Source organism: Branchiostoma lanceolatum, chromosome 6, assembly GCF_035083965.1.
Source record: "Branchiostoma lanceolatum isolate klBraLanc5 chromosome 6, klBraLanc5.hap2, whole genome shotgun sequence".
Lineage (NCBI taxonomy): Eukaryota > Metazoa > Chordata > Leptocardii > Amphioxiformes > Branchiostomatidae > Branchiostoma > Branchiostoma lanceolatum.
In genome coordinates this window covers 23,892-38,450 of record NC_089727.1, presented here as the reverse complement: position 1 = coordinate 38,450, position 14,559 = coordinate 23,892, and the positions used below count along the sequence as shown (strand labels likewise).

At 44.6% G+C, this 14,559-nt stretch overlaps 1 protein-coding gene and 1 long non-coding RNA gene across 2 annotated transcripts; both read right to left on the bottom strand.

Moving 5' to 3' along the window:
* Positions 1-844: 844 nt before the first annotated feature.
* On the bottom strand, positions 845-2,162 carry LOC136437630 (uncharacterized). Its single transcript, XR_010756205.1, has 3 exons — positions 1,983-2,162; positions 1,516-1,701; positions 845-976 (listed from the first exon to the last, which is right to left on the bottom strand). It is a non-coding gene; the product is annotated as an uncharacterized lncRNA (long non-coding RNA).
* A 16-nt stretch (positions 2,163-2,178) lies between these two features.
* LOC136437125 (CUB and sushi domain-containing protein 1-like) lies at positions 2,179-12,805 on the bottom strand. The gene is made up of 20 exons (XM_066431602.1): positions 12,796-12,805; positions 12,134-12,301; positions 11,636-11,690; positions 11,276-11,409; positions 10,705-10,893; positions 9,551-9,736; positions 8,635-8,772; positions 8,256-8,310; positions 7,473-7,606; positions 7,008-7,193; positions 6,537-6,722; positions 5,982-6,119; positions 5,600-5,654; positions 5,010-5,143; positions 4,547-4,732; positions 4,113-4,298; positions 3,429-3,566; positions 3,049-3,103; positions 2,458-2,591; positions 2,179-2,219 (listed from the first exon to the last, which is right to left on the bottom strand). The coding sequence occupies exons 1-20, from the start codon at positions 12,803-12,805 to the stop codon at positions 2,179-2,181; spliced, it is 2,508 nt and encodes an 835-aa protein (XP_066287699.1).
* Between the last annotated feature and the right edge of the window lie 1,754 nt (positions 12,806-14,559).

Sequence of the window (14,559 nt, the reverse complement as noted above, 5' to 3'; positions counted from 1 at the left end):
AGCTGTGAAGAGATAAAACTTGTCATGCCTGATTTTATTTGAAGGAAAGTTGTTGCGTTAAACTTCTCTTAATTTCAAAAGATACTGATTTACATCCGAAACACTATCTAGGATATCAACAAAATCTAAACGTAAGAGACATTTATTTAAAACGTGTGGATTACTCCTTCACTTCTTTGCAACGGAAATGATTGCATTCAAACCAGTTTTTTTATGTAGAATATGCACAGTGTATTCCCTGACGATTGCTAATGGTGGTTAAATATTTTATCGTTATATCTTCTTTCAGCACAGACGTAAAGGACAAACACAGATGCAAAAAAATCACAGAAATCATGGCACAGTCTATACAAATGCATCTATCATCACGCCGATAGAACTAAACGTGGCCTACAGGTCCAGGATAAACACATGACAGCTGACGCGACGTTTCGAATGAAGCTTCTGTATAACCCACCTGTCGCCTGCTCTGCTGCCATTGGCCGGGGCTCCTGGGTCGCTGCAGCAGGTAGCTGGAGAGGCGATAAAGAAAAAGGTGTCTTATCTATGACTATATGTAAGACCTTGTCTGGGTTTAAAATTTATTCTGTAATATATGACTATTTGTAGTTGAATTGATATGAATAAATGTGGCTTTAGATAGTGAAAAACAAATATGGGTAAATAAATATTTTTTAAAGACAATATTTTGCTACAGTTTTGAGATTGCTCAAGACCTGTTATATCCTCCAAAACTTCGTTTTCCGTCTGCTATTTCTACGCCCCGACAGAACAAGGATACAAATACGATTAACGAAGGCTGCATACAGCCGTCAAACCGAAGGAGCAACGGACTCACAGCTGTAGTCGATCCTAAAGCCGCTGTCGGTAACACTTCCATCAGTTCTAAACACCAGGTACAGAACAGACGAGTTGCTGATGTAGTCCTTCGGGTCGAGCTGCCCGCTATACTCCAGAGCTGCGGTGTCCAATGAGCCTACAGAGAAACACAAAAAAAGGAGGGATACGGTGTTATGCAGTGTCTTTCACAATACATTTGGAAAGAAAAGCATTCTGGTCATACATGTCTACTTCTGCAGCTATATGGTTCGGTATTGTATCACTCATTATTGTGAGACCCTTCGTACTTGCTAGAGGGTCATGAATAAGATGAATTAGTTGGCGGCTAAACACTGCAGTGAAGAGAACTATAGTAGATTTTTTCAAGGAAAATACCTTTAAGATTCCAATATACTATTGTCAATTCATTTTCATACGCGCTCACAATGTCAACAAACAGTTATACACGTTCAGAATGTCCACCTACCGTTGAAGACGTTCAGAATGTCCACCTACCGTCAAACACGTTCAGAATATCCACCTACCGTCACGGTCATACACGTTCAGAATGTCCACCTACCGTTATACACGTTCAGAATGTCCACCTACCGTTATACACGTTCAGAATGTCCACCTACCGTTATACACGTTCAGAATGTCCACCTACCGTTATACACGTTCAGAATGTCCACCTACCGTCAAACACGCTCAGAAAGTCGTAGTCCTGCTCCGTCTGGAAGAACCGGAAGGATAGCGTGACCGGTCCTCCGCAGCCGCGTATGACCCAAGCACAGTCCTGGTCGGTTCCGTACTGCTCAGGATACCCGGGGCTTAAAATGACTCCAGAACCAGAAGTGCGCTGTTCGTCCACTGGACACGTAGCTAATTAACAATAAGAGTATGTCAAGACCGTTTAGTTAGCCATGGAGCTGTATGTTAATTTGTAGTTTTCAGAACTTTCCGTTCTTCTCGTTTTTATCATCGGTAACTTAAAGGTTTTCGACCGTAGCACAGACATCTAACTTCAAAACGAAGCAAAAAATGAACCTTATGTTAACTATGTTTTGAAGCCTCAATTTAAAAAACAAGGCCCTATGGCTATGATCAGAAAGGGCAAAACACCAAACCTCCTGAAAGTCTGGAATTTCGATTTCCGTACTGACCTGTACAGTTGGGCGGACTCGTGTCCCAGGTGGGCGGAACACCTGCCAGACAGGTGAGGCTGGACGCTCCTGTCAAGGTGAAGCCCGGCTCACATTGGAACAAAACTACGTCCCCGACAGCCGTTCCGTTTCCTGTACGCTCAGCGTTCGCTACGTCAGGTTCCGGACAGGTCTCAGACACTACAACTGGGGGGAATTAGAACACATTGTACGTCATGTAGAAGCAGTCAGGTCTCACTCATTGGGGGAGGGGGGGGGTGTTAGAACACATTTTAAGTCTTTAAGTGCAAGGTCATAGTTCAAGCAAAATAATTTTGGTTCTTTTCTGTATCTGGTTAACTGGTCATTAACACCCCCTCCCCTAATCACAGACACACATACAGAAGCACAGACAAAAATACAGGTACGTATACGCTAGCGGAAATGTTTAGCACGTTTATTAAATTTAAGCGTGACATTAGCAATCTGAACTTACGCTGACAGACGGGTGCAGGACTGGACCAGTCGTATCCTGTCATGTTACCTGCGTCCCGACAGGTGGCGTTATTCTCCCCGATCAACTCAAACCCATCGTTACAGGAGAACACCACGACGTCACCGAGACTGAAGCTGTGAAGAGATAAAACTTGTCATGCATGATTTTATTTGAAGGAAAGTTGTTGCGTTAAACTTCTCTTAATTTCAAAAGATACTGATTTATATCCGAAACACTATCTAGGATATTAACAAAATCTAAACGTAAGAGACATTTATTTCAAACGTGTGGACAACACCTTCACTTCTTTGCAACGGAAATAATTGCATTCAAACCAGTTTTTTTTATTAAGGCTATACACAGTGTATTCCCTACCGATTGCTAAGGGTGGTTAATTATTCTATCGTTATATCTTCTTTCAGCACAGACGTAAAGGACATACACAGATGCAAAAAAAATAACAGAAATCATGGCACAGTCTATACAAATGTATCTATCATCACGCCGATAGAACTAAAGGTCGCCTACGGGTCCAGAATTAACACAGGACAGCTGACGCGACGTTTCGAACGAAGGTTCTGTATAACCCACCTGTCGCCTGCCCTGCTGCCGTTGCGCGGGGCTCCGGGGTCGCTGCAGCAGGTAGCTGCAGAGGCGATAAAGAAAGAGGCGTCTTATCTTTGACTATATGCAAGACCTTGTCTGGGTTTAAAATGTATTCTCTAATATATAACTATTTGTAGTTGAATTGATATGAATAAAAGTGGCTTTAGATAGTGAAATACAAATATGGGTAAATAAATCTTTTTTGAAGACAATATTTTCCCACATTTTTGAGATTGCTCATGACCTGTATATCCTCCAAAACTTAATTTTCCGTCTGCTATTTCTACGCCCCGACAGAACAAGGATGCAAATGCGATTAACGAAGGCTGCATACAGCCATCAAACCGGAGGAGCAACGGACTCACAGCTGTAGTCGATCCAGAAGCCGCTGTCGGTAACACTTCCGTCAGTTCTAAACACCAGGTACAGAACAGACGAGTTGCTGATGTAATCCTTCGGGTCGAGCTGTCCGCTGTACTCCAGAGCTGCGGTGTCCAATGAGCCTACAGAGAAACACACAAAAAACGGAGAGATACGGTGTTATGCAGTGTCTTTCACAATACATTTGGAAAGAAAAGCATTGTGGTCTTACATGTCTACTTCTGCAGCTATATGATTCAGTATTGTATAGCTCATTATTGTGAGACCCTTCGAGCTTGGTAGAGGTTCATGAATAAGATCAATTAGTTGGCGGCTAAACACTGCAGTGAAGAGAACTATAGTAGGTTTTTTCAAGGAAAATATAGTACTATCATTTCATTTTCATAAGCGCTCACAATGTCAACAAACAGTTATACACGTTCAGAATGTCCACCTACCGTTATACACGTTCAGAATGTCCACCTACCGTCATACACGTTCAAAATGTTCACCTACTCTCAAACACGCTCAGAATGTCCACCTACAGTAAAACACGTTTAGAATGTCCACCTACCGTCAAACACGCTCAGAATGTCCACCTACCGTATACACGTTCAGAATGTCCACCTACCGTCACACACGTTCAGAATGTCTACCTACCGTCATACACGTTCAGAATGTCCACCTACCGTCAAACACGCTCAGAAAGTCGTAGTCCTGCTCCGTCTGGAAGAACCGGAAGGATAGCGTGACCGGTCCTCCGCAGCCGCGTATGACCCAAGCACAGTCCTGGTCGGTTCCGTACTGCTCAGGATACCCGGGGCTTAAAATGACTCCAGAACCAGAAGTGCGCTGTTCCTCCACTGGACACGTGGCTAAGTAACAATAAGAGTACGTCAAGACCGTAGCCATGCAGCTGTATATTAATTAGCAGTTTTCAGTACTTTACGGTCTTCACGCTTTTATTATCAGTAATTTAAATGTTTTTAATCAGAGCACAGACATGTAACTACAAAACGTAGCAAAAAATGAACCTTATGTCAAACAAGGACCTATGGCTATGAGCAGAAAGGGCAAAACACCAAACCTCCTAAAAGTCTGGAATTTTGATTTCCGTACTGACCTGTACAGTTTGGCGGACTCGTGTCCCAGGTGGGCGGAACACCTGCCAGACAGGTGAGGCTGGACGCTCCTGTCAAGGTGAAGCCCGGCTCACATTGGAACAAAACTACGTCCCCGACAGCCGTACCGTTTCCTGTACGCTCAGCGTTCGCTACGTCAGGTTCCGGACAGGTCTCACTCACTACAACTAGATGGAATTAGAACACATTGTACGTCATGTTGAATCAGTCAGATCCCATTCATTGGGGGGGGGGGGGGGTGTTAGAACACATTTTAAGTCTTAAAGTTGCAACTTTAAGCAAAATGATACGTGTCCTTTTTGTATCTGGTAAAGTGGTCATTAACGCCCCCTCCCCTAATCACAAACACACATACTGAAGCACAAACAAGAATACATGTACACTAGCGAAAATGTTAGGCACGTTTATTAAAACTTAAGCGTGACATTAGCAATCTGAACTTACGCTGACAGACGGGTGCAGGACTGGACCAGTCGTATCCTGTCATGTTACCTGCGTCCCGACAGGTGGCGTTATTCTCCCCGATCAACTCAAACCCATCGTTACAGGAGAACACCACGACGTCACCGAGACTGAAGCTGTGAAGAGATAAAACTTGTCATGCATGATTTTATTTGAAGGAAAGTTGTTGCGTTAAACTTCTCCTAATTTCAAAAGATACTGATTTATATCCGAAACACTATCTAGGATATTAACAAAATCTAAACGTAAAAGACATTTATTTCAAATGTGTGGACTACACCTTCACTTCTTTGCAACGGAAATGATTGCATTCAAACCAGTTTTTTTTATGTAGGTTATACGCAGTGTATTCCCTGCCGATTGCTAAGGGTGGTTAATTATTCCATCGTTATATTTTCTTTCAGCACAGACGTTAAGGACATACACAGATGCAAAAAAATAACAGAAATCATGGCACAGTCTATACAAATGTATCTTTCATCACGCCGATAGAAATAAACGTGGCCTACAAGTCTAGGATTAACACAGGACAGCTGACGCGACGTTTCGAACGAAGGTTCTGTATAACCCACCTGTCGCCTGCCCTGCTGCCGTTGCGCGGGGCTCCTGGGTCGCTGCAGCAGGTAGCTGGAGAGGCGATAAAGAAAAAAAGGTGTCTTATCTTTAACAATATGTAAGACCTTGTCTGGGTGTAAAATTTACTCTCTAATATATGACTATTTGTAGTTGAATAGATATGAATAAAAGTGGCTTTAGATAGTGAAAAACAAATATGGGTAAATAAATCTTTTTTGAAGACAATATTTTCCTACAGTTTTGAGATTGCTCATGACCTGTATATCCTCCAAAACTTCATTTTCCGTCTGCTATTTCTACGCCCCGACAAAACAAGGATGCAAATGCGATGAACGAAGGCTGCATACAGCCGTCAAACCGGAGGAGCAACGGACTCACAGCTGTAGTCGATCCTGAAGCCGCTGTCGGTAACACTTCCGTCAGTTCTAAACACCAGGTACAGAACAGACGAGTTGCTGATGTAATCCTTCGGGTCGAGCTGTCCGCTGTACTCCAGAGCTGCGGTGTCCAATGAGCCTACAGAGAAACACAAAAAAAGGAGGGATACGGTGTTATGCAGTGTCTTTCACAATACATTTGGAAAGAAAAGCATTGTGGTCTTACATGTCTACTTCTGCAGCTATATGCTTCAGTATTGTATCACTCATTATTGTGAGACCCTTCGTACTTGCTAGAGGGTCATGAATAAGATCAATTAGTTGGCGGCTAAACACTGCAGTGAAGAGAACTATAGTAGTTTTTTTCAAGGAAAATACTTTTAAGATTGCAATATAATGCTGTCAATTCATTTTCATACGCGCTCACAATGTCAACAAACAGTTATACACGTTCAAAATGTCCACCTACCGTTGAACACGTTCAGAATGTCTACCTACCGTCATACACGTTCAGAATGTCCACCTACCGTCAAACACGTTCAGAATGTCCACCTACCGTCAAACACGATCAGAAAGTCGTAGTCCTGCTCCGTCTGGAAGAACCGGAAGGATAGCGTGACCGGTCCTCCGCAGCCGCGTATGACCCAAGCACAGTCCTGGTCGGTTCCGTACTGCTCAGGATACCCGGGGCTTAAAATGACTCCAGAACCAGAAGTGGGCTGTTCTTCCACTGGACACGTGGCTAATTAACAATAAGAGTACGTCAAGACCGTTTAGTTAGCCATGGAGCTGTATGTTAATTTGTAGTTTTCAGAACTTTTCGTTCTTTTCGTTTTTATCATCTGTAACCCTAAAGGTTTTCGACCGTAGCACAGACATTTAACTTCAAAACGTAACAAAAAATGAACCTTATGTTAACTATGTATTGAAGCCTCAATTAAAAAAAAAACAAGGACCTATGGCTGTGATCAGAAAGGGCAAAACACCAAACGTCCTAAAAGTCTGGAATTTCGATTTCCGTACTGACCTGTACAGTTGGGCGGACTCGTGTCCCAGGTGGGCGGAACACCTGCCAAACAGGTGAGGCTGGAAGCTCCTGTCAATGTGAAGCCCGGCTCACATTGGAACAAAACTACGTCCCCAACTGCCGTTCCATTTCCTGTACGCTCAGCGTTCGCTACGTCAGGTTCCGGACAGTTCTCACTCACCACAACTGGGGGGAATTAGAACACATTGTACGTCATGTGGAAGCAGTCAGGTCTCACTCATTGGGGTGGGGGGGTTAGAACACATTTTAAGTCTTAAAGTGCAAGGTCATAGTTCAAGCAAAATAATTTTGGTTCTTTTCTGTATCTGGTTAACTGGTCATTAACGCCCCCTCCCCTAATCACAAACACACATACAGAAGCACAGACAAAAATAAATGTACACTAGCGGAAATGTTTAGCACGTTTATTAAAACTTATACGTGACATTAGCAATCTGAACTTACGCTGACAGACGGGTGCAGGACTGGACCAGTCGTATCCTGTCATGTTACCTGCGTCCCGACAGGTGGCGTTATTCTCCCCGATCAACTCAAACCCATCGTTACAGGAGAACACCACGACGTCACCGAGACTGAAGCTGTAAAGAGATAAAACTTGTCATGCCTGATTTTATTTGAAGGAAAGTTGATACGTTAAACTTCTCTTACACTGCACGAAATGGCCTCGTATCCCGGCGTATACGTACAGAGATTCCTCCGGAAATATTCCCTATCCCGGTGCGGATTTGGCGTATCCGTTAGTTTTAACGGAAACGCTAAATCCGCACCGGGATATGAAATATTTCCGGAGGAATCCCTGTACGTATTCGCCGGGATACGAGGCCATTTCGTGCAGTGTTAATTTCAAAAGATACTGATTTATATCCGAAACACTATCTAGGATATTAACAAAATCTAAACGTAAGAGGCATTTATTTGAAACGTGTGGACTACACCTTCACTTCTTTGCAACGGAAATGGTTGCATACAAACCAGTTTTTTTTATGTAGGTTATACGCAGTGTATTCCCTGCCGATTGCTAAGGGTGGTTAATAATTTTATCGTTATATCTTCTTTCAGCACAGACGTTAAGGACATACACAGATGCAAAAAAATCACAGAAATCGTGGCACAGTCTATACAAATGTATCTATCATCACGCCGATAGAACTAAAGGTCGCCTACGGGTCCAGAATTAACACAGGACAGCTGACGCGACGTTTCGAACGAAGGTTCTGTATAACCCACCTGTCGCCTGCCCTGCTGCCGTTGCGCGGGGCTCCGGGGTCGCTGCAGCAGGTAGCTGGAGAGACGATAAAGAAAGAGGCGTCTTATCTATTACTATATGTAAGACCATGTCTGGGTTAAAACTTTATCAGTAATATACGACTATTTGTAGTTGAATTGATATGAATAAAAGTGGCTTTAAATAGTGAAAAACAAATATGGGTAAATAAATCTTTTTTGAAGACAATATTTTCCTACAGTTTTGAGATTGCTCCTGACCTGTATATCCTCCAAAACTTCGTTTTCCGTCTGCTATTTCTACGCCCCGACAGAACAAGGATGCAAATGCGATTAACGAAGGCTGCATACAGCCGTCAAACCGAAGGAGCAACGGACTCACAGCTGTAGTCGATCCAGAAGCCGCTGTCGGTAACACTTCCGTCAGTTCTAAACATCAGGTACAGAACAGACGAGTTGCTGATGTAGTCCTTCGGGTCGAGCTGTCCGCTGTACTCCAGAGCTGCGGTGTCCAATGAGCCTACAGAGAAACACACAAAAACGGAGAGATACGGTGTTATGCAGTGTCTTTCACAATACATTTGGAAAGAAAAGCATTCTGGTCTTACACGTCTGCTTCTGCAGCTATATGGTTCGGTATTGTATCACTCATTATTGTGAGACCCTTCGTACTTGCTAGAGGGTCACGAATAATATCAATAATTTGGAGGCTAAACACTGCAGTGAAGGGAACTATAGTAGGTTTTTTCAAGGAAAATATAATACTGTCAATTCATTTTCACACGTGCTCACAATGTCAACAAACAGTTATACACGTTTAGAATGTGTACCTACCGTCAAACACGTTGAGAATGTCCACCTACCGTCATACACGTTCAAAATGTTCACCTACCGCCAAACACGTTCAGAGTGTCCGCCTACCGTTATACACGTTCAGAATGCCCACCTACCGTTATACACGTTCAGAATGTCCGCCTACCGTCAAACACGTTCAGAATGTCCACCTACCGTCAAACACGTTCAGAATGTCCACCTACCGTCATACTTGTTCAGAATGTCCACCTACCGCCAAACACGTTCAGAGTGTCCGCCTACCGTTATACACGTTCAGAATGCCCACCTACCGTTATACACGTTCAGAATGTCCGCCTACCGTCAAACACGTTCAGAATGTCCACCTACCGTCATACACGTTCAGAATGTCCACCTACCATCATACACGTTCAGAATGTCCACCTACCATCATACACGTTCAGAAAGTCCACCTACCGTTATACACGTTCAGAATGTCCGCCTACCGTCAAACACGCTCATAAAGTCGTAGTCCTGCTCCGTCTGGAAGAACCGGAAGGATAGCGTGACCGGTCCTCCGCAGCCGCGTATGACCCAAGCACAGTCCTGGTCGGTTCCGTACTGCTCTGGATACCTGGGGCTTAAAATGACTCCGGTACCAGCAGTGCGCTCTTCTTCCACGGGACACGTAGCTAAGTAACGGTATTGGTACGTCAAGAGGTTTTAGTTAGCCATGCAGCTTTTTATCATTTTGTAGTTTTCAGTATTTTCCGTTGTTATCGTTTTTATCATCGATAGCTAAAAGGACAGAAGCAAAGACATATTTTAATTATAACAAGATTTATCAGCAAAATGACATTATGTCAACTATGTAATAAAGCTTCTATTAAAATTATGGGAACAAAACAAGAACCTATGCGCAGAAAGAGCAATACACCGAACCCCCTGTCTGGCATTTCGAGTTCTGTACTGACCCGTACATGTGTGGGTGCATGTTTGTGGACTCTACTGTTCTGTACTGACCTGTACATGTGTGGGTGCAGGTTTGTGGACTCTACTGTTCTGTACTGACCTGTACATGTGTGGGTGCAGGTTTGCGGACTCTACTGTTCTGTACTGACCCGTACATGTGTGGGTGCAGGTTTGTGGACTCTACTGTTCTGTACTGACCTGTACATGTGTGGGTGCATGTTTGTGGACTCTACTGGTCTGTACTGACCTGTACATGTGTGGGTGCAGGTTTGCGGACTCTACTGTTCTGTACTGACCCGTACATGTGTGGGTGCAGGTTTGTGGACTCTACTGTTCTGTACTGACCCGTACATGTGTGGGTGCAGGTTTGTGGACTCTACTGTTCTGTACTGACCTGTACATGTGTGGGTGCAGGTTTGCGGACTCTACTGTTCTGTACTGACCTGTACATGTGTGGGTGCAGGTTTGCGGACTCTACTGTTCTGTACTGACCCGTACATGTGTGGGTGCAGGTTTGTGGACTCTACTGTTCTGTACTGACCTGTACATGTGTGGGTGCAGGTTTGTGGACTCTACTGTTCTGTACTGACCTGTACATGTGTGGGTGCAGGTTTGCGGACTATACTGTTCTGTACTGACCTGTATACGTGTGGGTGCAGGTTTGCGGACTCTGCTGTTCCGTACTGACCTGTACAATTTGGCAGACTTGTATCCCAGGTGGGCGGAACACCTGCCAGACAGGTGAGGCTGGACGCTCCTGTCACGGTGAAGCCCGGCTCACATTGGTACAAAACTACGTCCCCGACAGCCGTTCCGTTTCCTGTGCGCTCTGCGTTCGCTACGTCAGGTAGATCCGGACAGGTCTCACTAACTACAACTGGAGGGATTAGAACGCATTTTACGTCATATAGATCCGGACACAACTGGGAGGGAGAGGTTAGAACGCATTTTGCGTTAGGTAGATCCGGACAGGTTTCGCTCACTGCAACTGGGGGGGGGGGGGGGGGGGGGGGGTAGGATGCATTTTACGTCAGGTAGATCCGGACAAGATTAGTTCATTACAGCTGGGGGAATAGAACACATTTAAGTCTGAAAGTTGACACGCCATAGTAAAGACAAAATAACTATCGTCCTTTTCTGCATCTGGTTAATGGTCGAAAATGCCCCCCTCCGATCCCCTGATCACACAAAATCACAGATACACTCGCAGAAAAGTTCAGCACGTTTAATAAAACGTGATATTAGAAATCCGAACTTACGCTGACAGACGGGTGCAGGACTGGACCAATTGTATCCTGCAATATTGCCTGTGTCTCGACAGGTGGCGTTATTCTCGCCGATCAACTCGAACCCGTCGTTACAGGAGAACACCACGACGTCGCCTGGACTAAAGCTGTGGACATATTAAACTTGCCATTCCTGTTTTTATTTGAAGGAAAGTCATTTCAAATGATACTAATCCACCCCTGCAAAACTATGTACTAGATTGACAAAATATAAACACAAGAGACAGTTATTTCAAATGACTACACTACACCTCCACTTCTTTGCAAGGAAAACTTTTGCATTAAGACGAAGTAATTAACACAGGTCAGCTGATGACGTTCTGTATAACCCACCTGTCTCCTGCCCTGCTGCCATTGGCCGGGGCTCCTGGGTCGCTGCAGCAGGCAGCTGGAGAGGCGATAAAGAAAGAGGCGTCTTATCTTCGGATGTTTGTAAGATATTGGCTGGACTAAAGCATAAAACATGATTTCAATTGCTTGAGTAACCTTTTTCTGTCGTATCGTATTACATACCAGGATGTCGAACCAACATTGCGCAAAGAAAAATCTTATCTTTGAATATGTGTTAAAAAACAAAGTCTAAATTGAAACTGGATCTCTTATATAAAATCTTCTATAGTTAAGTCGATACAAAGCAAACACGGTTTTGAGAATAAAGGACAAATGAGGGTAAATATGTTGTTTTTCGAAGACAATGTTTTCTAACAATTCTGAAATTGCTCATTGCTTATATCTTTTACAAGTAATTAATTTTGGACAAAAAAGAGACAAACGCCATGCATGTGGGATACAAATAGCTGACAAACCGAGACGAGAGAATAACAAGCTTACAGCTGTAGTCTATCCAGAAGCCGCTGTCGGTAACACTCCCGTCACTGGTAAACCTCAGGTACAGAACAGACGAGGTGCTGATGTAGTCCTTTAGGTCCAGCTGCCCGCTGTACTCTAGAGCTGCGGTGTCCAGTGAATCTACAAAGAAACAAAAATTTAAGAAAAATACTTAATTAATGTCTTTCACAATGAATTTTGGAAAACCAGGATTTTGGTCTAACGTGTCTACCTCACCGGAGTAAATCCGGACGAATGATGATGATAATGATGATGATGATGTGTATACTTTTACAGCTACATGGTCTAATATTGTGTCAATCATTATAGTGAGGCCCTTCGTACGTCCTCGAGGTTCTAAGATAAGATCAATTAGTCGGCGGTGATACATTGTATTGAATAGAACTGCAGTATGTTTTCTTCCGTTAAAATATTTTAAGATTAAGATATAATACTGTCATTTCCTTTCCACACAAGCTCACAATGTCCACTAACAGTTACACACGTTCAGAATGTTCACCTACAGTGAAACACGTTCAAAATGTCCACCTACCGTCAAACACGCTCAGAATGTCCACCTACCGTCAAACACGCTCAGATTGTCCACCTACCGTCACACACGTTCAGAATGTCCACCTACCGTTATACACGTTCAGAATGCCCACCTACCGTCATACACGTTCAGATTGTCTACCTACCGTTATACACGTTCAGAATGTCCACCTACCGTCAAACACGCTCAGAATGTCCACCTACCGTTATACACGTTCAAAATGTCCACCTACCGTCAAACACGCTCAGAATGTCCACCTACCGTCAAACACGCTCAGATTGTCCACCTACCGTCATACACGTTCAGATTGTCTACCTACCGTTATACACGTTCAGAATGTCCACCTACCGTCACACACGTTCAGAATGTCCACCTACCGTCATACACGTTTAGAATGTCCACCTACCGTTATACACGTTCAGAATGTCCACCTACCGTCAAACACGCTCAGAATGTCCACCTACCGTCACACACGTTCAGAATGTCCACCTACCATCATACACGTTCAGAATGTTCACCTACCGTTATACACGTTCAAAATGTTCACCTACTCTCAAACACGTTCAGAATGTCCACAAACCGCGATACACGTTCAGAATGTCCACCTACCTTCATACACGTTAAGAATGTCCACCTACCGTCAAACACACTCAGAACGTCGTAGTCCTGCTCAGTCTGGAAGGACCGGAAGGATAGCGTGACCGGTCCTCCGCAGCCGCGTATGACCCAAGCACAGTCCTGGTCGGTTCCGTACTGCTCTGGATACCCGGGGCTTAAAATGACTCCAGACTCCGCAGTGCGCTCCTCTTCCACGGGACACGTAGCTAAGTAACGGTAGGGGTAGGTCGTGACCTTATTACTAGCCATGCAGCTGTAGATTCACCTGTAGTTTACAGCATTTTCTGTTGTTTCTATTATCGTTATTAACCTGTTAGAAAGTTTACGAGAGTAGCAGAGGCATCTTATTTCGAAATTACACAGGGTATTGACCTATATTTCAACCGCTTGTGATACAGGTTCCATACTGAAAATTGTTATGTTCTGTACTGACCTGTACAGTTGGGCGGACTCGTGTCCCAGGTGGGCGGAACACCTCCCAAACAGGTGAGGCTGGACGCTCCTGTCAAGGTGAAGCCCGGCTCACATTGGTACAAAACTACGTCCCCGACAGCCGTTCCGTTTCCTGTGCGCTCTGCGTTCGCTACGTCAGGTATCTCCGGACAAGTCACACTAACTACAACTGGGGGGGGATGAGAACGCATTTTACGTCAGGTAGATCCGGACAGGTCTCACTAACCACAACTGGGGGGGGGGGGGGTAGAATAATATAATACATTTTACGTCAGGTAGATCCTTACAGGTCTCACTCACTACAACTGGGGGGGGGGGGGGGGTGTAGATCCGGAGAGGTCTCACTAACTACAACTGGGGGGATTAGAACGCATTTTACGTCAGGTACATCCGGACAGGTCTCACTCACTACAACTGGGGGGATGAGAACATATTTTACGTCAGGTAGATCCGGAGAGGTCTCACTAACTACAACTGGGGGGGGGGGGGGGTGTAGATCCGGACAGGTCTCACTAACTACAACTGGGGGGATTGGAACATATTTTACGTCAGGTAGATCCGGACAGGTCTCACTCACTACAACTGGGGGGGGGGGGGTGTAGATCCGGAGAGGTCTCACTAACTACAACTGGGGGGGGGGGGTGTAGATCCGGAGAGGTCTCACTAACCACAACTGGGGGGATGAGGACATATTTTACGTCAGGTAGATCCGGACAGGTCTCACTAACTACAACTGGGGGGGGGGGGGTGTAGATCCGGAGAGGTCTCACTAACTACAACTGGGGGGGGATGAGAACATATTTTA